The 20894-nt window shown below is 42.7% G+C and overlaps 2 protein-coding genes across 3 annotated transcripts in view; both read right to left on the reverse strand.

The window, feature by feature from the left end:
- Positions 1–173, reverse strand: part of PDCD2 (programmed cell death 2) — a 6676-nt gene extending 6503 nt beyond the window's left edge. Inside the window, exon 1 of the mRNA XM_026053380.1 lies at positions 23–173. Coding sequence (XP_025909165.1) covers positions 23–173 — 151 coding nt within the window. The remainder of the gene's footprint in view (positions 1–22) is intronic.
- Positions 174–600: 427 nt separating this feature from the next.
- Positions 601–20865, reverse strand: GNPAT (glyceronephosphate O-acyltransferase). Of its 2 annotated transcripts, none has more exons than XM_026053371.1 (16): positions 20824–20865; positions 17068–17259; positions 14445–14621; positions 13392–13521; positions 11079–11206; positions 10553–10628; positions 9858–10009; positions 9637–9767; positions 8724–8947; positions 6362–6598; positions 5398–5477; positions 3700–3840; positions 2679–2778; positions 2487–2580; positions 1412–1473; positions 601–1121 (listed from the first exon to the last, which is right to left on the reverse strand). In XM_026053371.1, the coding sequence occupies exons 1-16, from the start codon at positions 20830–20832 to the stop codon at positions 1078–1080; spliced, it is 1977 nt and encodes a 658-aa protein (XP_025909156.1). In that variant the 5' UTR covers positions 20833–20865; the 3' UTR covers positions 601–1077. The 2 variants fall into 2 exon arrangements, with proteins under 2 accessions (XP_025909156.1, XP_025909155.1); XM_026053370.1 differs by having other exon boundaries at positions 17068–17256; positions 20824–20836.
- Between the last annotated feature and the right edge of the window lie 29 nt (positions 20866–20894).

The raw sequence follows: 20894 nt of genomic DNA on the forward strand, positions 1-20894 counted from the left end.
CCGGTCCCCCCGGTGCCGGTGCCGGTCCCCGCGCACCGGCGCCCGTCGGCGCGCTCGGCGCACAGCAGCAGGGCGCTCAGGCAGTGCCAGAAGGGGAAGCGCGTGAGCAGGACGGCGCCGCCGGCCGTGAGCAGCCGCAGCGCGCGCCGCCGCCACCCCGCCGCCGCCGCCATGGCGCCGCCGGAAGAGGCCGCCCGCCGCCGCGCACTGCCCTTCCGCCCGCCGCGGGCCCGCCCCTCCCTCAACGGCCGCAACTGCCGCCCAACGGGCACCGGCTGCCCCCTAACGGTCACCGGCTGCCGCCCAACGGCCGCAACTGCCCCCTAACGGTCACCGGCTGCCGCCCAACGGGCGGGAAGGGCAGGGACGGGGGCGCCGCTCCCGCTGCGCCCCCCGCGCCCTCCATGGGGGCAGCAGCCGGGGGGGCGCTGTGCTCCGAGCGGCCCTGCYGTAAGTACGGGAGGACAGAAGCAAAAGAAGGGCACGTGTTTCAAAATAATGGCAGCTGCTTTAAAAACTCAAACGAAAGTAACACCCCACACAAACACACTCAGCAGTTCTGGTTAGTGCCCGAGGTTCCATTTGTGCTCTTCTTTCCTGGGAGCCTCATTATCCTAGGTAGAGCCAGCCAGCAAACAGCTGTGGTTTTTGGTTTTTGTTTTTTTTCCTCCTCTCCTTTCTCCTTAAACACCAATTTTAATGTTAAGTCTTTAAGTCCCTATTACAGTTTCCTATCAATGAAATTATGTGCAATCACTCACATTCCTTGTTACACCTCTAAAAAAAAATATTTCAGTAACCATTAACCGTGCACTTCTCTTTAAATACATATCCAAAGAAAGACAATGCTTATTCCGTTTTTAAAAACAAACACAGCGCGGGTACGAATACAAGAGTGTCTCAGTGGTAATGGAAAAGGCTCCTGCTGCACAACAGCGTTCCGGAGGCATCCCCGCCTCGGCCAAACCCAAGGACAAGGCAYGAGGCTCCCGCCTGTGGGCCCCGCGCTGGGTTCGGCACCGCTCCGCGTTCCCCGCTGGCGGCGGCAGCCACGGTCCCRGGCGGCATCCCGACCCCTCACAGTCTGGCGGCCACAGGTTTCTGTGCAGGTATCCGAGAGTCTGACAAAAATAAAGACCACAGCGTTAAAACTGTAAATACATTAAATTAGTTGCTGTTTTATTTTCTCTGGTYGTTTTCTCTGGCTCTTGGGTTGCAAAATGATTTCAATATACTAAAGAAGGGAGAGTCAGCTAACACAGGGAAAGGAATTAAAAAGACTTTGTAATGCAGATACACCATTAGTATTCTCATACTGATAACTGAGGAGATGCTAGAAACAACACACAACTGCTAATGCCCAACTTCCTTTAGAAATGGAGATATTAATTAAAGAGTTAGAAACACTTACCAAACATGTCCAGAATTTTATCAACAGCCTCTTGATCTACACTGTAAGTGAATCCATTGGTCCTAGAATTTAAAATAAATTTCTTCAATTAATTTCTCATTTCCATATAATCTTAGTAAAATATAATTTCATCACATTTTTCATCCTGTGAGCATCTATCAATTTTAAGGGTCAACCCCAGCATGGCAGTCTTTTAAAGAAATTGTGCTCAAGGAGAGAGGGTTCCTTTTTTGAGGGTTCCTTTTTCCTCTCTCTCAGAACCCCTGCCCTTCTTTTCCCTTGATTTCTCTTACTAAGGCCAAGTGCAGGAGGCCAACTTCTGCTTGTTTTCTTTTAACTGGATCATTTTCGAGATCATCTCTGTGAAATGGAGCCAAACCTTCAGCTGGTGTCAAAATCAGGGCACTCAGTGAATTATTCAGTTTACTTGAAAGGGGAATTTAGCCCTAGGCACGTATTAGCACACTGACAAAGCAGGGGGCATAACAAGAGCACCTGGCCTGTGAGCTTTCCAAGAGCASTACAAACCTTAGCCTGAGATAAGAAAGTAAGTCAAGGTTACAGTCTGCCAATTAAGTTCTGTGGAGCAGCCAGACAAGATGGGTACTCATTAGACTGTGGTCTCCCATAGGTGCACTCCTAAATATAGCAGGAAGCTCCGCATCCCAAATGAAATGGATTGCACAAAGTGCATGCTRTCATACTCCTGTATAGCAACAGCCATTTGTTGATCATTAAATAAGTCTCTCCTGTTTGCTTAACAAAGCTTTGGGAGAAACTCTGGAAATGTAAAGATAAAGCACGCAGTGTCAAAAGCAGCAAACTTGTGGGTTAACAGAATGTGTCACTGGTCCCGCAGGACTGTCTACACTGCAAGGTCTGCTCCTGTAGCACGTATAGAAAGCAGCTCCCCAGCCCTTCACTGTGGCTCAGGTAAATCCCATCAACTGTCAGTTGACGGGTGTTCAGGAAATCAAGGTTATGGCAAACCTCTTAGCACCTATGGATCAATGATTAACAGTTTCCAACAAGCCCGCACATGGTGTTTTGTGCACCAAAATCCAGTGTTACTTACATTTTCTTCTTCTTCACTGCACCTAGTTGCACAAGAGCTGCCAAGGCGTTTTTCTGGATGTCAGAAGACAATGCTTCATAACACTGAGTGTGCCCTACACAGAAAGCAAAAAACACAGTTAAAAGCTTCATCACCACCCATAAAAAAAGCYATGCTTGTAAAGCGATCACAGTACTTAACAGTTGCACCCACCCTTCTCAAGCAGCTGAAAAATGAAGTTGCGGACTCCAGGTACAAACTGCTTCTCCGTAAAGGCTTCTTTTGCTTCCTTTGAGAGGTACCTGAAAATTAACTAACATTAAAAAAGTTAACATCTTATTTTCCTTTCCATTGCCAACTTGTTATTAATTTCAAGCCAACGTTCTCATACATTAACATTATTGTAACACTTTCTAAAGTGTAGGTTGTGGATACAAAAATAGCGTTACACAGAGCACCTGAATGTTTTATTCCTGTTTTACAGGCAATCTTGAGAACTCTAATATGAGAGTTACATTCTGTAATAGTATTACTGTAATAGTTATCTTTAAATGTTTACTTAACATTCCCATACTCTCGATCAAAATCGGTATCTTTTAAAGGAAAACATGTTTTACAGATGGAAAATAGTACAGTTCAGCTTAAGTCATATGTCAAATCATTAACAGTTTTCTAATCCACTAAATTCAAGGACCTATGTTCCCAACAATATGCTGTTGTGACAATTTAGCCTCCAACTGCTGCACATAGTATTATTTCAAAGTTACAGGGTTTAGTCTTATTAAATCTGTGGAGAAAGCCAAAGAATTAAAACCAGATACTGAGGGAAYTGCAAGACCCTCCAAAAGGCTATCAGATACAAGCTGCAAACGAATTTCTGCACATGACAGGACAGCCCACATAAAATGAATTAAGCAAGAACTCCTCCTAAAGAAATAAAAACGAACCTGGCTGCACACACTCCCTGAGAAGTGAAGCTTATGAGCCCTCAGCAGGCCACTACCTTACTATGTAGTTTATTACTTTGGTTGTTTTGAAAGGTCTGAGACAGCAGTTGAAACTGGGATCCTGGAGTAAGGGTGGTGTTTAAGAGAGTTTTCATTGCTATTTCTCAACTCCTGCCCACTCTCTAGCCATAAAAACCTTAGTATTTCTATTGCAGAAGAATCTCCATTCTCATGTYTTTTCTTAAAAAAAAAATGAAAAAGATGGCAATTCTCTGAAAAAAACATACCTGATAACCTTCCAAAAAGGGCCTGAACATAGCTGATAAGAAAGATATTACAATACTTCCTTTGTCGGTAGGGTAGATTTCTTGTTGAGTTGTTTGAATTGCATCACATTTTKTAAGTAGAAAACATCCTTCTTCAAAATCCTGGGAAAGGGAAAGCAAAACTGATCTTCTGACATCTGCAGTAGGTGCAGCTCCTTTTTCCCTCCCCCAAGAATAAACACAACATGACACCACTTTCATTTCTGTAATCAGTTTAAGAGGCTTGAACCAACCCTTTCCTATATACCAGAAATCCCATCTTAAAAAGGCAGTGGAAATGTGTTCATGCAAAAAAACAACAACAACAAAAAAAAACAAACAAGAAAAAAAAACCACCCAACAAAAAAAACCCACCAGATGCATTTAGATGCACAAAAGGCTTTTTCAGGCCGAAAAGAGGAGGTCATAGCTGCTCCTGTAACTGCCCTCCTGAGCTCCCTCAGGACTTTTTCCAGGAAAATGCCAATTGTCTGGGGATTTTTGATTTTTTTGGGTTGGGGTTTGCTTTTTTTTCATGCCCCTGGTTCTGATAAATGTAGTCGACTGGCCTGCTGCTTGCATAAAGGTTAAAGAAATAGTTAAAAATTAAAAATCAGAGCCACATCTGTGACAAAATCTTTTTCTTGCCAAGAACAAGGGAAAAGAGAGGAGCAGAGGTGGTTGAAGATCTCCTCTTGAAATAACATAGCAACTCCTCCATTTGGTATTAGTGAAATCAGTCATYGTCACCTTGTTGTAGTTTTGTTTCATTATTTTAAAAAAGGTACTCAAACCAAATAAGGAACAAGGGACAACAATTGCTACCAATGAAAACTACGTGTCATTTTTCCAACTAGCAACTACGCCAATCAGCCTTTAAAAAAGTCCCAATTCTCTTCCATATAAAAATCTTGGAGATACGGCCACAAGCCTTGAAGACTCTTTTCAAAATTATTCTTATATCTCTGCTTATCTCTCTGTAAAGCTACATTTGAATACCATCATCATATTATTTGCTTTAATATTTGGTTTTAAAAAAAAGCAGTTTAAAATCCCAATAAAAACTTGGATTGGTAGACTAGTCTATATTGAGTCTGACTGTGACCTTTTTACTAGTAAATTTGTGCTCACCTGCATTTCAAGCTGGTTAGATTACAGTCAAAATTTTGTATGCGTTGTCTAAATACACACATACACGCACACACGAAGTTACTTCTGTGCAGAAGTAGTGAAGCCCCCAGAGCTGAGGGTGTTAGAGGAAGCTCAGGATGCCACAGGGACGCTGCGGCGCCCACAGGAACGCAGCCTCGCTGCGGCCTCCTGGAGGGGCTCACAGGGACGGAGATGCGCGGTAGCGGCTGGGGCCCTGGCCGGCTCTGCTCGCCCTCCCTCAGTGAGAATTCCTGCTTTGCTTCTGTGGTGACAGAGAGCAAGCCAAGCCTCTGCTGCAGTTTGCAGTTGGGAGAAAAATGCKCATGCAACCCTGTGGATTCAGACAATGTTTGGCAACAAATCACCGACCACCACTCTGATCCCTTTTTAAGTTCTACCACCCGCTTACAGATCAAGCTGATCTCTCTGGAAGTATTTATCACAAAGCACTCAAAAGAATATCTAATTTCAGAGCTCTCTCTGAGTGGGTAAGAGCTATCAGTGTTTATGTACACAGGATGTATTTACCTTCAGTGAAATGCCAGGAAAGAAGATGAACTCATCAGAAAATATATCTCTCAAGAAGCTGAAGAATCTGTAGACTTCCTCTGAAAAAATATAGTAGAGTACMATCATTTAAAAATATATATAGTACCATGTAAGTTTGCTCATGATTTTAGAGGTACTAGCTGCCTGAAAAAAAAACAACTGACTTGACATTAAAATATACATAAATATACACCAGCACATGCCGCAGGGGGACAACAATCCCTCCAAGTACTCGATTCAGTTGTTTCTAAAAAGAGGGAACTCAAGAACCATGCATGCAGCTTCTCAGCACATGTATGACATGCTATATAATTGGATGCCATGCAAACAATATATATAATGTATTCAATTTTTTTTTTTAAACAGGCAATTTCTGGGGAAACACCCAAATACTTCAGAATCAGCAACAGGAAGATGTAGGATAAAACAGGGAACCAGCTGCACTCCATGTGCAAGCAAGTCCTGTGGAATTTGTGACTTGAAATGCAGGCCGCCTATTTATTAAYTGCCAAGCTAAGACACCCACCCACAGTAAGTCATTTCACATTCCTGTAAAACTAAACCTGGCTAGAGAGACAGGAGACACTTGTGATATAGCTGCACTTAACATATTGGAAATACAAAAAGTGGTTTATGCCACTTTGGGTGCTATTTCACCCTCTGGCAGTTCCACAGAGCACACCACAAGGGAAGCAACACAAATACTCCAGGGCATCCACTCCTAACCCGTACTGATTCTGTATTCCAGACCTGCGCAGGCCGCAGTCAGGGTCCCCTCACCTCAATTCCGCCCTCTCCGGGAATTGCACYAACACATACGTCGGTATGGGCGCCGCGCCACAGGCCCCTACGCGGGCGGCCCCGCTCGCCTCGCGCACAGCTCGGAGGCGACGCTCGGAGGCGGCTCCCGCGGGCCGAGGCCGAGGCCTGCGGGCGCAGTTACCTCTTCGGCAGCTGCGCGTCACCTCCAGGGCAAGGGCCACCAGGGAGGGACGCACAAACACGTTCAGCAGCTGGTTCCTGTAGGTCGCGCACAGGAGGACGGCCAGGGCTCGCTTGAAGACCACGGCCCCCTCTGCTGCTCCTGCGTCGCTTAGGACCACGTGGCCGTCGACGAGGCGGGCGATGTTGGAATGCAGGGCCAGGCCGGACGTGACGGCTTTTTTGGCACACAGGTTATCTAGCAGGAAAAAACACCACTCAGGCTGCTGGAAAAGGGAACATATCACCATTGGAAGCGCACACCACCGCCTTGTAATAGGAGGAAGTCAGGCACACAAAAAGAACAAAGCATGTCCAAGCCAAAACTATCTGAATCCCTTGTTTGAAGGGCGACATACTCCAGGATTAGCCAAGCAGAGTACACAGTTATCAGCAAGATGCTTGAATCAAGTTTGGGCAAGGTTCTGCTTTCAAGAACCAGTATGTTGTGACGCAGAGGGAAGGAAAATTATCTGAGAGGAGTTTCCCCAATACAATCATACGAGGATATCTTAAACAAGTAAATATGGAAGCTGAAATAGTCTAATAGATGAAACCAGTATCATCTGGCACCTCGGCTTTTTAAAGAAGACTTTTCCATGAGGGTTGGACTAGATGATCTCTGAAGGGCCCTTCCAACTGTAAGGATTCTATGATTCTATGATCATTAAGGAAACAGAGGCCTAAGGCATTTCTAACGCTGTAATTTCTGAATCAGATACACAACTATATCTAATCAGTACAGGCCTTGATGCAGGAGGGGAGAAAAATCACGTATTCCATACTMTGCGCTCTTAACATAGCTTTCACACAGAATCTCACTGCACTTTATTTTTTCCTTCGTCTTGTTTTGCTCCAGTTTTGCCAGAGCTCTCAACGTTCTCAGTGTAATAAGGAGAAATGTGAGAAAGTCATTTTGCAGCTGCTGTTTCTAAAATGGAAACTTCTAACCACTCAGCAGATATTCTGCCTCTATCAACTAACCAGCACGAAAAGAGAGACATTAGCCAGCAGTTTGGAGACAGACAAATAGACAGGGAACACGTATCTTCTGACTATGTAACAACTTCAAGCCTTTAAAATGTACTTATTCTTTCAAATTATTAATAATCTTTCCCCAAAATAGAATAAAAAAGGCTATTTTAATGTAAATGATGCCTAGAGCAGAACCAAAATCTTGCGTTCAACATTTAGTTGTTAGCTAGTTGTTGCCATTTCTCTTTTTCATTACCATGCCTATTTTCTGAATCCTGACTGCACAACAACTCAACTAAAGCAAAAGCTTAATCATCACTGCCAGGAAAATAGTCAAAGCAACTAGGGCAACTCAAATGCAAAACCTTACTTTAAGCATACTACATTATGCTTATTATCGCCATGAAATTCCTCCCCTTACCAGCCTGGCAGGAGCAGACCTTGCCTATACTCACTACAGTCAAGGTGTTCGGAAGGAGTTGTGTCCTTCCAGAAATTGTGACAAAGTTCTGTGAAAACTGTGGCCTGCTTATATTTCTTTCTGGCAGCACTGAGAGAGATCCTTGACTATAAATATGACTCCAGAAGCACAGATCTGTAGCTTAAAAATATCTACCGTAAAAAGATAAATGTCTTTGCATCATATAATTATCTTTTCTTGGCCTGCTTTACCACTTGTATCCTGAGGCTCTACCATGAGTTACCTGTATCACTTTGCTTCAGAGAAAAAAAAATATATAAATATATTTAAGTTGGATGGAGAATCACCTTTCAGCAGCCATATATAATCTTATTGCCTAGCACTCTTTCTGAGGATAAAGCAGAGTGCAAAAACAAACAGACAAATTATAGCTTTGTTATTTCTCATATACCTTTGGGCTAGTCCTTCGCCACTTCAGCAGTTTATCCTACAGTTAATATCAAGAAATAGCATTATACTAAGTTACTTTTGCACATGGGGTTACATTTTGCCTGTGAGTTGCATTTTAAAAGGAATCATTTAAATGGTTCAGAAATATAGACATTAGGTCAATCTCAGCACTCCTTAATATAATTACCTTATGATTTTCCCTCCATTCTACACGTCAAGAAACAATACTAAAGTTTCTGTTTTGCCTATACTGCTTTGAAAACCAGGGAAGTATCTTCTACAGCTTGAATCAAAAACCTTCAGCTTTTAGCATCATTTTTGCCAGCTTTTAGCATCATTTTTGCATTTTAAAAGCCATTTATGACTCACTACTAAGGAAAATATTATACTGTAAAGTCACAGTACCCTGCTTTGACGTAAATATAATTTAACTTTCATAAACACCCAAAGTAATAGAAGTAATGCTTTCTCTGCATACCAGGCCACTCGATGAATCCCCCAAAAGTCTGTGTTAAGCCTTTAAGCCAAAGGGTCTTTTCTGTTAGAAGCTCAAAATCCATGGCTGGCAAATTCTGGAGCAGGACAGCAGCAACAAGCACCCAGGGTCTCAAAACCATGTTTTCTATTTGCATGAGCTCCATTTTATAAGCTACATCGCTGACAAATTCTTGGATATCCTCAGACGGCTTTTGGGGCAGATGCCTAAAATAAACAAAAAATAAATAATAAAAAGAGAGAGACTCTGAAATGTAGGATTTAAGCTATATCTAGTAATTTGCATATTTCCTTTTTGGTCCTAAATATCTAAGATGTAGAGAGTAACTCTGTCCTTGCAGTATGCACCACAGAACCRAAACAGAACGCAAAACAGCATTAGCTTCCCAACAGCATTTAAAACGTGGAGGTCTGCATTAGCACTGCACATTTGTTATTTGCAAAGAAATACCAGGGTTTACTTTCCTGCATCAAATTGCAAAAGTTGCCTAATCCAGTCAAAGCTACAGCTTCCTGGTGCAGGATCAAGTAACAGCTTGCAGTAACAGTGCAAGAAGGGAGAGAATAGTAGAATTTTTAAGTGATGAAAACACTAAGTTCTCAGTTTCATACACCTCATGCATCATTGTTATTTTTTAAATGACATTTCTCAACATGATACAAAGCTACAGAAGATAACAACTTATTTCAGTAAAACCCTATCACACACAAAGTAACACGCACTGTATTGTCCTCARACATAACTGGTGCAGTCGTCAGATCATAGGGAGCAGAGAAACTCAAGAGTACACAAACTTGCAGAGTACTGAAAGCACTTGATTATTTTATATAGGTGAARACTAAACAAATGCTTTTCCCGAGTACAAGTCGTGTACAAGCCATGAAAGATGTGGTACCTGGGAACCAAATTATAGGGACATCGATTGATCCTCCCAGATGCTAAGGTTCTGAGTGACACCGGCTGGCCAATGTAAACATGTATCGTCCCAAAATTGTCACTGAGGATTCTTCTGGCTTTCAACAAGCCCTAACGAAATGGAGAGAATGCAGAACAAATTTTAAAGCCACAGGGTGTGCACACATCCGACCACATTGTATTCTTAGGGATTTTACGTACAGACGTAGATTCTTTGGGCTTTGGGACTCCTAGGAGTTCATATGCGTAAAGGGATTCTTCTAAAATCCTCTCATAGCTGATGCTGATGGGAACGAGGTACGTGTCAAAGACTTCACGTTTAAAAAAGGGCTCCATCACAATACTGAGAAGACCTGCAAACAGGAGAAGAGAGAAAAAAAAAAAAGTGAATCACTTGTCTTTTCAGAGCAGAGAACAGCRACCGCCATTTAATTTTGAAGACAACCAGAAACCATATTAAAGATTAAAAGCCACTAACTGACATGCACTGTATTCACTGTCTCCTCAAGCAAGCAGGAGCACAAGATGCTTTCCAGGCTCTAAAACACAAAGTAACATAAGCAATGCATTCAGATTTAGCACTTACGAAGTATCTTGTCTTCCTCCTAGGGATTCCTTATTTCTAAGGGTTAATTTAAAACATTTCTGTGCTAGCGAGGGAATACCTTSCAGGCAAGCACAGACTGGGACACCGGGAGAGGGAGAGTGCAACAGACTTGTGCTGCCATTTGGTATGGCCTTGAGACTCTAACCATAGTGGTTTGCACTGCTCTGACAGACCTCACCCATTTCCCACCACTTTAACCCCCCACACTGTCTGAGGAACTTACGAAGAAACAAACCACAAATGACAATACTCATCAACATGAACAGCTCTGAGTTTTTAACCAACCTACCAAACTTTGGAGTTAGAGTCTTGGCAGTGCGACTTCTAGTCCCTTCGAGAAAAAATTCAATCGGGGCATAGCCATTCTTGAAAAACAAAACAAGACACATACACACACAAAAAAAATGTGAGAACAATATTTCCTTTTTTATTTCTCTTTTTTTTTCATTAAATTTTTTAAACAGAAGCCATGCGTATCTAATTTCAGTCATCTCTAGGTCGATAAGCATTCAATGCATCTGTGGCACCACACAGCTAAATTAATGGACGTATTTTGCCTGTGGATGAGATGTGGGCACAAAATTAAAAGTAACTGATGAGCTGTGATTTGGTTACCATCTACTGTTGAACTCTATAATGAAGTTCAAGTGCCCTCTTTGCTTGCATCGATTTTAAGGGGAAAAAAACCATTTCCTTAGATCGTAGTAAAATTTTCATTCATGTACCTACAACATCTTGAATATTTCACAAGAATAACTGCAACACAGTATTTCTTAAGTATATATTTTGATAGTTCAAATAGATAGTTTATTTACCCTTAGCATAGTTTTTACATATTCAGCAAAAACTGCCCAGTAGAGTCTGTTGCCACTGAAGGAACGTCGCATAAAGAAGGCGCCTCCCCTTCGCAGCAGCTCACCAACTATCTTCATTCCTAGGAAGTCTGAAAAAAAAAAAAAAAGCAAAAAAACAAAGAACAAAACCACAGAAACGAAATCCATGGATTAATATCAGCCAGCAGGGGCAAGCAGTTTCCCTAAAACACTGACTTAATTACCAGAGTAAGGGAGAATCAAGGATTCTACTGTTATGAATACCTTTACTTGCTTTCGGAACATCAAGCAACACATATGTAGACATGACTTATAGCCTTTGAAGCTTTTGCATACAGCATACACTTAAAACAATTTATTTGGATAATTTAGAGTGTTGGATTTCAGTCCCAATGAAGACTGTATTTAGTTCATTGTCTCACTTCAGAAAGATTGATTACCCTTTAATACATCCTAAGAGACACAGAAGTTAACCGATTAATTACACTGTATAAAGCTACAGCACTTGAGATCCTGACTCATCATCTTTTGGGTGGTGCTGGAAAGCAAACCAAAGCAAATCAATTAAACTTTTGGGTCGTTTTCTAGTTTTATATTGTCAAGGTCAATATTTAATTCATCAGAACCAGACAACACTAACACCTTTTTAAGGAATGCATTTAAAACAAGAGTCTACCCATAAGTTGCCATTTGCTGCTTCAGGTCTCTTGTCATCTCAAACAGTGAAATATCTGAGATCAGAGATTCCCTTGGTAAATAAACTACATTTCCAGATGCAACACTGGCACAACTGCCTTGCAGATGTGTTRTAATTTTACGGTACACACGCACACAGGCTTTATATGCATACATGTATCTGTATACACACTATTATTATTCATATGTTATTGCATATATAGAGCAGCATGCTCTTGCACGTAAATAGAGGTCTTCTAACGTACATAATAAATTACACCTCAAACACCTCAAGCCCACCCCACCTTGTCCATGCCTTGAACCTCACTTGCTCCTTGTTCCAGACGGTGCAACTGAAATGCACACAGGAGCACCAGCTGGGTCGCAGCTAATGCAGCACCAYATGCCAGCAACCCTGTGGCAGGGCTGGTACCAGCAACTATTCACCTCACCTTAGCTGGTCCCCATATACCAGTCCGTATGGAAGCCCCCTGGAGTCAAGGGATAACTCTCCCTTGGAGTCAAGGGATAACTCACAGCGGAGAGGCACTCATCACCGAGATGAGGAGGGTCTCTCTCCACGCAGCACAAGCACCACTTGGAAGGCGAGCTGCATACCGGCCCTTGCGAGCCCAGGCAGCAAAYACGACTGAAATCGGGAGCGCTGTGGGTGCTTCCACCAGACAGAGGACTCTAAAAATGCCACACGCATGCAGCAATGTCACCAGGCTGCAAAAGCCTAACTGAAGGATCTTGACCACAAATACACAGAACATTATATATATAATAACATATATATATATATATCTCCCTGTAAACTACCTTAGTAACATCTTAAGAGTCTTGAGATGCATAACTCAAACCAAGTATTGGTTTAAACCAGAAATCGGCTGAGGAGCCCACGGGCACCTACAACTGCACATAAGCAGTAACACGCTACAGGTCAGCAGCTGCGGTTCCCTTAAAAAGGCGGCTAGGAGACAGCAGCTTCTGAATTTGCCAGAAGCTAATGTGTATCACCCRAAGACAAGACACCACCAATTCACAGATCACAAGACTCTTGTCTTCTCCACCAATGTATTCCTCCAGCTTCAGCTGTTTTTTTTTCTGACTAGACCTAACTTGTCATTTGCAGGAGATACGGTTTAGCGCCTACCCTTGAAAAATTTCCAGCCACTGCTCCAATCTATTCTAGAGCATCAGAGGAGTGTTCATTTCAGAAGTAAACCCTAAGTCAGTTCTGTCCTCATTTATTTTAATGGGAGAAAAGATAAGCTTAATATGTACCTGAAAAAAATACCTTTAACTTTTAGCTATTAYAGGTGCCCCCTTACTAAAAGGCAGTTCCCAAATTTTGTGGCACTTCTCATGCAAGAAGCTCAAAGCAAAGTTCATTGCGTCAAACAGCCCCTACTGAAAATGGAGAGCAACCTGGGTTGCTGGAGAATTTTCAAAAGCTTTTCCACTGAAAACAATGGAATACAAGGGAAACATTCCAAGACATATTTGGAAAAAAAAAAAAATTGAAAATTAAAGAGACAGTTACTTAGAGTAGCAGCTACTAAACCACTTGCTACAGATTTTCTGGATCCTGCAAACATTGTTAGAGAACATACTTGCCTATTCCCGCAGCAATGACAGGCAGAGCCAAGTCGTAGGTGTACAGCAAATAAGACAGCATCAAAAAATCTATGTAACTTCTGTGACTGGGCAGAAGTACAACAGGATGCTCTTGAATGGCTTGTTGTAACTGAAAAAAAAAAGCCCAAACACAACACTGTTCCAGCATTTACAGACTGACTGTTGAAATCTGCAAACACAGACCTTTGTGTGGCTTGGGAAAACAGAAGCTCATTTTTTGAGAGAGAGATTTCTCCATCTGTATGCTCTAAACCCCTCTTCAGTRTAGTCACAGGAAACTTGGAGCTACAGTTTCCATAACTGCAATGTGTGGGGGGGTTCACAAGCACTGCAGCACTCATACAGAGGGGCCACCTCACTGCATGGTGGCACAATCCAAACCCCTTTGGTGGGAAGGAGAAACCCCACTGTGACCGCCAAGTCTTCCAGCGAGCACGCGGCACCCTCCAGGGCAGGGCCATCCTGCAAAGGAAACCAGGGGACTACAGCTCCCTAGGGAACCCCTACAGAGCCAGCAAAACAATGACATAAGGGGGAAAAAGGGGAAAAAAAAAAGACAAGAGCGAGAGGAAGATCACAATGTGCTCTTTCTTTTTTTTGGACAATYATTCTTTCTAAGCACCAAAACAAACAATAGCATTCTTAATTTTTTTTTTTTTTTTAAATCTCACACGTATTGCATTCATTTACAAACATACTTCAAGTTCAGATCTAACCTCTGCAAAAGAGGTAAGATATTTTCTATAACAATGACTCTCTGTTGTAGGCAGCATCTGAAAATAGTACAAGAAATCTTGCTGACTACTTGTATCTAAAATGCTTAACAGAATCTGCCTTTTTTTCCATTGATTGTTTTCCAAGTAGTGCAATAAGATATACATATTTTTTAATAACAAAATAATAATAAGGGTAATTTTTAGTGAACTTTTCATTTTTACATTTGTTACTTGAAGTGAAGATTGGAGTCTTTCACTGAGCAACTAGTAGGGAAATATTATAGCTTTTTCTTTCCCCCTCTTAAGTAGTACTCACTCTCTGCATTCCTTCTTCATTCACACAAACTCTCTGAAAAAGTCGTTTAAATATTTTGCTCAGAGTAAAGGCAAAAAATCTGACGGCTCCTAATTGCATACTGTGGCCCATCTCATCCAGAATTTCCATGGCTTCCTCTTGAATAATATCAGGTGACTCTCCTGTCTCTTTTGCTAACTAAAGGGAAAGAAAAACAAGAGAGTAGTCAGAAGTTGGCCCCTGCTTCCCCCCTGCACACACACTGTTCCATGTGCCACAGCAACTGCAGCAAAACTAATACGACAGTCGGCAAGATTTTATTCTAGGTGACAGGCACCTTATTGAACCTGCTCCACATGAATCAACAAAAGAAAGACAAGTTAAAGTTGTTTCAAGTCAAGAATGAACTTATTTATCTATGATGGGGCAGTGGTGCAGCACATTTTTTCCCCAAATACATCATTCAAATGTTTTAGCCTGTAGTATCTTCAGCAGATGTTTAACATAGCATATTTCACATCTTTTTTTGGTGTGAAGGTTGCATGCAATTTTCTCCCAGTGATAAATGAAACAAAGCCCATATTCACAGAGACATTCACAAGGTAAGTCAGACAAGCGCACTTGAACTACACTTGCAGACTGCCTAAAGAATCTCCACCCTACCACGCTTGAATTTCTTTACAATGCATTACTTTGGCAATGTCTAGCTGAAATGCATACAAAGCACYGTCTCTACCAGCTTTGCATAGCAATGTTTTCCTCCTGTTGCTATGCACACTTCTAAGTTTCTTAAAACAGACTTAAATAATGGGCATTCCTCTTCCCTCATACTCTGAATCTAAAAATGTTTAACTGAAAAGCTGCTCATCTACTGTTTTGTAAGAATACGTATTTCATTAACCATTGAGGAGGAGGAGGGAACAGGAATGAAAGAAAAAAAAAAAGCTTTCAATAAAGTGATTGTTTTGGCCTCAGTTTAGAGGCCAGCGCTATTATTTTTATTCTACAACACAAAAGAAACTATCTCCCATGGCTGCCTCCATGTATCTCCAAGTAGCACTTTACGATCGTATCTGTTTAAGTGAGTGCGTAAATTTTCATACCAAATATTTCTATGTGTAGCTACAACTGATTGTCTTAACCACTTAAAGAAGCTAAACTTTGCTTCCACACAAGCCTAAGATAGGCAATCTCCCTTAGGAAGCAATAAAATACTCCTGTTATTCACTAGGGAACGAGGTTGTTCTCTTTCATGAGTAAAACGTTTATCACACAGTTGATCTGTGAATCAAGCACACACTCGCTGCAGAGAGAGGCACTTACTCCCGAAAACCTGGGATGAAGAACTCAAACCGGCCACAAAAAASCTAAAATAAACACATGCACTTTATTTCACACACTGAATACTCTCGGCCTCAGCAGACCGTCACAAGAATAAATTCTATGAGGTTTGTGTGAGCCAAGTAAACTCTGCCCAGACAGGAGGCAGGCTAATTGTGCGTGGTTGGGCATCTTGCCCAAAATAGTCCTAATTAAATACTTTCAGTAATCTCAGGTTTAAAGTTGAAAACTAGAATGCAATGGCAGGACTGTTACCACCCTTGAACTATTTAGTGCTTAGTTGAAAATTTTCCATCTTTTTTTTTTTTTTTTTTTTTGTCAGGAAAATAGCACTTTAAAACAACCACCCAACCACACAAGTCTTTCCAACAAATCCTCCACAAAATATATTCTTTCATGTAAAGTAAATGCTTTATTGCTTCCAAAGTTGATTTTCTTTTGAATTTCGTATTATTTAGCTCTTCCTCACAGTGGCAATACGAATGTATTGTAGAAAAAAAATGTGTTAATTTGTCACATCATAACAAATTTCAGTATGTAATAAAAAAAATTTAAAAGGATTATGGCAGTCACTCATGTCTAACCATTTTACACACTTCTGCTGACCTGCAATTTCTTTTTCTAGCATACTGCAAATAGCTACTCTGCTAGATAACATACTTACATCTTTCATTTCAACACAATGGAAGATAGGAAACAGTTTGCATACAAAATGTTTCACTCTTTACAAAGTAGTACTACAAAATAGTACCCTTAATCCTAAATATTAAAACATTCTTATATATTAGTTTCTAACCCAAAGAAATCAAGTGAAGTTTAATTGTGTGAAGATTAATTCTGATTTTAGAGGATGAAGCATTTACAACTGATTCATAAAATGTGTCAACAGCTTATAAAATTACTACAGGACACCCTCAAAGTACATAAATATTGACTAACAAGGAAGATACTTATGCCCTTCATACGGCTGCTTTATCTCATGGGTTGTGAAGGAGAGAGAGGAAAAAAGTCAAGCTCCTTTGATATGTTACAGGTGAACTGTCCTATATTCAGGATTAAAACAGTGCTACATGAATGAGTAATCTAGCAGCCTCAGTGGCAGCTCTGTGGTAAATCAGTATTTGTTTTTCTTGCCAGAAGACCACAGCTCTCAAATTACTGATTTGAGACTGGGACTGTCTTTCAAACTAGCTTTCAAGCTMTCAGCTCCCGCAAGGTCAGCAATCATTTTTCCCCCCGCTTCTGCCACACAAAGTTTGCCTGGGCTCAGTCTGCTGTCCTACAGCTCAGCATTGGGACTCACCTGCTTGATGACATATTGAACTTGCTCTGACTGCAGAACAGCACTTTTAATTACATGTGGCTTGCACGGTGAAAGCTCTTTGTATAGCACGGGTGTATAGCACTTCATTGCATATCTCAAGTCACTGGACACCCGTCTTTCCTCCAAGATGTCTTCAAACTCATCTCTTTTATTTGACGTGAGCTCTTTCTGCTAGGAACAGACAAATCAAGAATGAGACACAGTCTTGAGCTATTCAATGGTCTGCTTGGTTAAAATAGCAAAATACTGTGTTTTTGCACATAAAATGGCGTGCAATACTTTTGCAATGTTTGTTTTTTAGATTTCCAAATTACCTGCATCCCATACTCCAAGTGCATGAACAAACACTACTTTCTTGAAACAATGCTGCAACTTTCTAACTGCCAAGTTCACCCTTTACCACATTACTTAATCCTGTCCAACAGGAAGAAGTCAGGAGAACATCTAGACTTCAGAGTTCAAAACGCCTCGCCTCTGGCCTCTTCATCATTAAGAGGCATTAACTAAAGAACCTTTGATTCCAACTGTTGCAGTTGCAAGAAGGCAATGAGATGAGTGGCGTTATGAAAATAACAAAGAAGAAAACCCACGATGCCTCCTGCTTTAAGCTGCCTCTGGCACGTGGGTGCTCCATGTTTGCTTTCAAGCTCAGATATAAGGTATAAAAGCACAGTCCGACAGGAACAAAACAACCATAAAAAAGCAGTTACCAGGCTAACTGCAGGTGATTCATACAGCCACCTGGAGCTGGGCCCTAGCAAAAGGCAGCACACAGACAAGAGGAGAAGGCAGCTCCCAGCAGCCTATGTCACTACCAAGCAGAAAAACTAGCAGCACSTCCCTACTAGCTGCAGATCAATCCCAACACAGAAATGCCCAAGATAAAACTCTTCAACCAGTATCTCCTGCACTGGAGAGAGAGATGTCTCCTATTATCTCCTGTAACACCACAGTGTGCATGAATAACTCCTTAGTCTTTCTGGAACTGAATGGGCATTCATCTAAACTCCWACATAATAGCAACGGCAACCAGGCAGGCAAGGCAGTTGCATAGGTCAGGCTCAGCAAAATACAAGTATAAAGGCTATATAACTGTTCTGATTAAGCACATTTTTAGAAGATACTGAAATAAAAAGGCTTCTGTCTTCCCCCGTCCAGAACAGCAGCACAGGCGTTCCCTCCCATCCACTCATTCTTCCTATTCGCAACCTATGCAGAACCAGTCCCAACCTACACACSGAGGGAGAAAACATGTTATTTCACTGGCTCTTACAGTGACATTTTCTGGTCCCAGGTTGAAGGGCAGGGCCAGCTAACACACACAAACACTGGAAGCAGATATGAAACATGCCCAGCAGCGGCAGCTGGGTGTTCAGCCTTGGCAGAGAGTCACATTTCACTGCCAGTTGACCATGGTCRTATCAGCAACGCTATCACAAACAGCTGACAGGTTTAAAATAAGCATATAGCAAACATTTAGTCCCTGTCGGTTCACTGGCAACAAGATTTGGTGCAGGAATATCACCACTTAAGAACCACAAAAGAAATCCTTTAAAGCCTCAGCTGTATCAAAAGCCAGATTCATTTTATTAGGGAACACAACTCCTGCCACAACAGGTGACCTTCTCACTTTCCCCACCACAGAGCGCAAGCAGATCTGGACACCATCTTCCCACCACAGCAGCACCGGATGGCTTCTAGCTCTCTAGCCCTCCAGCTTTTCCTTCCGCTATCACCCTGGAGAGAATTGTCCTGCAGCAACTGCAGAACCARCCTCCCCAAGGACTTTAAAAACCATCAGAGAGTTTCTTAGTTTACAAGTTTCAGGCTTTTTCTCCCCCCAGGCTGGGTTTGCACTGGGTTGTTTTCAACCTTTCTTCTTCTGCAGCTAAATCATTTGATGTAATTTAGCACACGAGAATACTGAAAATAACTTGTATAATGCTTCTGTTGCCACTGATACCTTATGTCAATCAAAAATAAAGACAGCAAAGAAAAAAAGCACATCCTGTAACAGCAAAAACATGGGTCAGAATAGCATGAGAAAATATCAGCTGGTTCTACCCTATACACAGACTTCTTCCAGTCTGCAGCAAGAAATTGCTTAGAAAATCCAAGCTATTTTTATTTCTACTGCCAAAGTAGAAACCTCGTAACAYGCAAGTATGTGAAAAGCAAAGAAACCCAGCCCTTAGCTGGTATTACGAGCCACAGCAGCAGCCACTGCCTGCTACAGCCCCTCCAAAACGTGTCTCTCTCAAGGGTTTTTCCAAAGGCCAGAGTCAATTGAAAAGCCACCTCTCTGCCACTTTTCCTGATTTAATGTGTATGTATCAGTGGTTATTTTCTTGCCCTGCCCTGAAGCTGCACATAGAGGCAGTGTGGGAACCAAAACAAGCACACTTTACCTGTCAGTAGAGGGAGAGGAATCCCCCCCCTCACACAAAGCCAAACTGCAGCTTCAGCTTCAACCCCTGCCAGAGCACATGTGCAGAAAACACACCATGGGAAACGCAGGAGTGAGAAAATCCAGGTAGGTTCATGGTTACTATGGAACTCATTAACCACAAGGATAAATCTAGTAGGAGCCTCGGATTTCTCTTTTGCACCTARTCTTTGAAAACAATAAAATGATGCACTTGGGAGAGATACCAGCAGAAAGCCAAGGAAACACAGAGGAGTTTGGGAATGTTCTCCACAACCAGCAGTTATTTCTCCCCATCTCCCCACCGCCCAAATGCAGTGAGTTTTGGCCTCTATCTCGCAGCCCAACCTCCTCACTTGAGGCTGGTAAAAGAGCTGCAATAAAAATGAAGGCCAACAAAGTCAYTCCAACTGTTTCACACGGGAGAACTCGGTTTGTCAATTCCAACTTGATGACAAGTTTCCCAGAGCAAATTTAATTTAAAACTTAACAACAAGAGCACATCGCGTGCACGCCGGCCAAGAAGTTACGACAGACACGTCCACTGGAGATAACAGATACAGTTAAAGGAGGGTGAGTCACTCTCATTACAGGTGCTCCTATTCCGCAAGGCAGCCCAAGGTCTGGCTTCTAAAATGCTCTGCAGACACCTGCTGCACTTACAGAGCTACACAGAGCTGCACACASGCCTTTGGCAAGAGTCTTTTCAAAGAGAAGCTCCACTGGTCTTATCCCTCTTTAAGAAAAGACTGGTATTTTACAATGCACTTCTGCTGAGAAGTCATCTGTGCAAAATCAGAAATTTTACAGTGATTTAAATGTGGACATGATGCAGAAGTGATCAAATTCTGCATGTTTCACGGCCAACCCACAGTATTTGCAAGTTTAGCACGTGCAGAAGAGGAGTCTTTCACTACACTCTCCAGCTGTGGCTTCCACTTGGCCACTCTTAACTTCCCAGCCGAATTCCCCCAAATAAAACAAAACCGAGGGGCAGGGAAGAGGCCGGCACCCACGGAGGCCGGGCTGGGATGGCACCTACCTGCGGTTACCCCCGCAGACCCGCCGCTCCCCCGGGCACCCGCCGTTACCAACCGGGCCGCGCCGGAGCACGACGGGGTACAGGGGGCCGTGGGGCCTGTGCCGTGGGGCGCTAAGGGCCCGGGGCAGCGCCCTGGGACCCCCGTGTCCGGGCGCGGTCCGGGAGCTGCCCCCTCCCGCACCCGCAGCAAGAGGACAGGGGCGCAGCGCGCGAGGCGCCGYCGCTCCGCTCCAGAGTGAACGGCCCCGCGGCCCTTCCCGCCGCCTACCGAGTACATGGGCGTCCCGCGCTGCGCCCGCCCGGCCGCTGCCGCCGCCATGCTGGTGGTGCGAGCGCCGC

The sequence above is a fragment of the Nothoprocta perdicaria genome, unplaced genomic scaffold (assembly GCF_003342845.1).
Source record: "Nothoprocta perdicaria isolate Ctin4 unplaced genomic scaffold, notPer1 scaffold_99, whole genome shotgun sequence".
Lineage (NCBI taxonomy): Eukaryota > Metazoa > Chordata > Aves > Tinamiformes > Tinamidae > Nothoprocta > Nothoprocta perdicaria.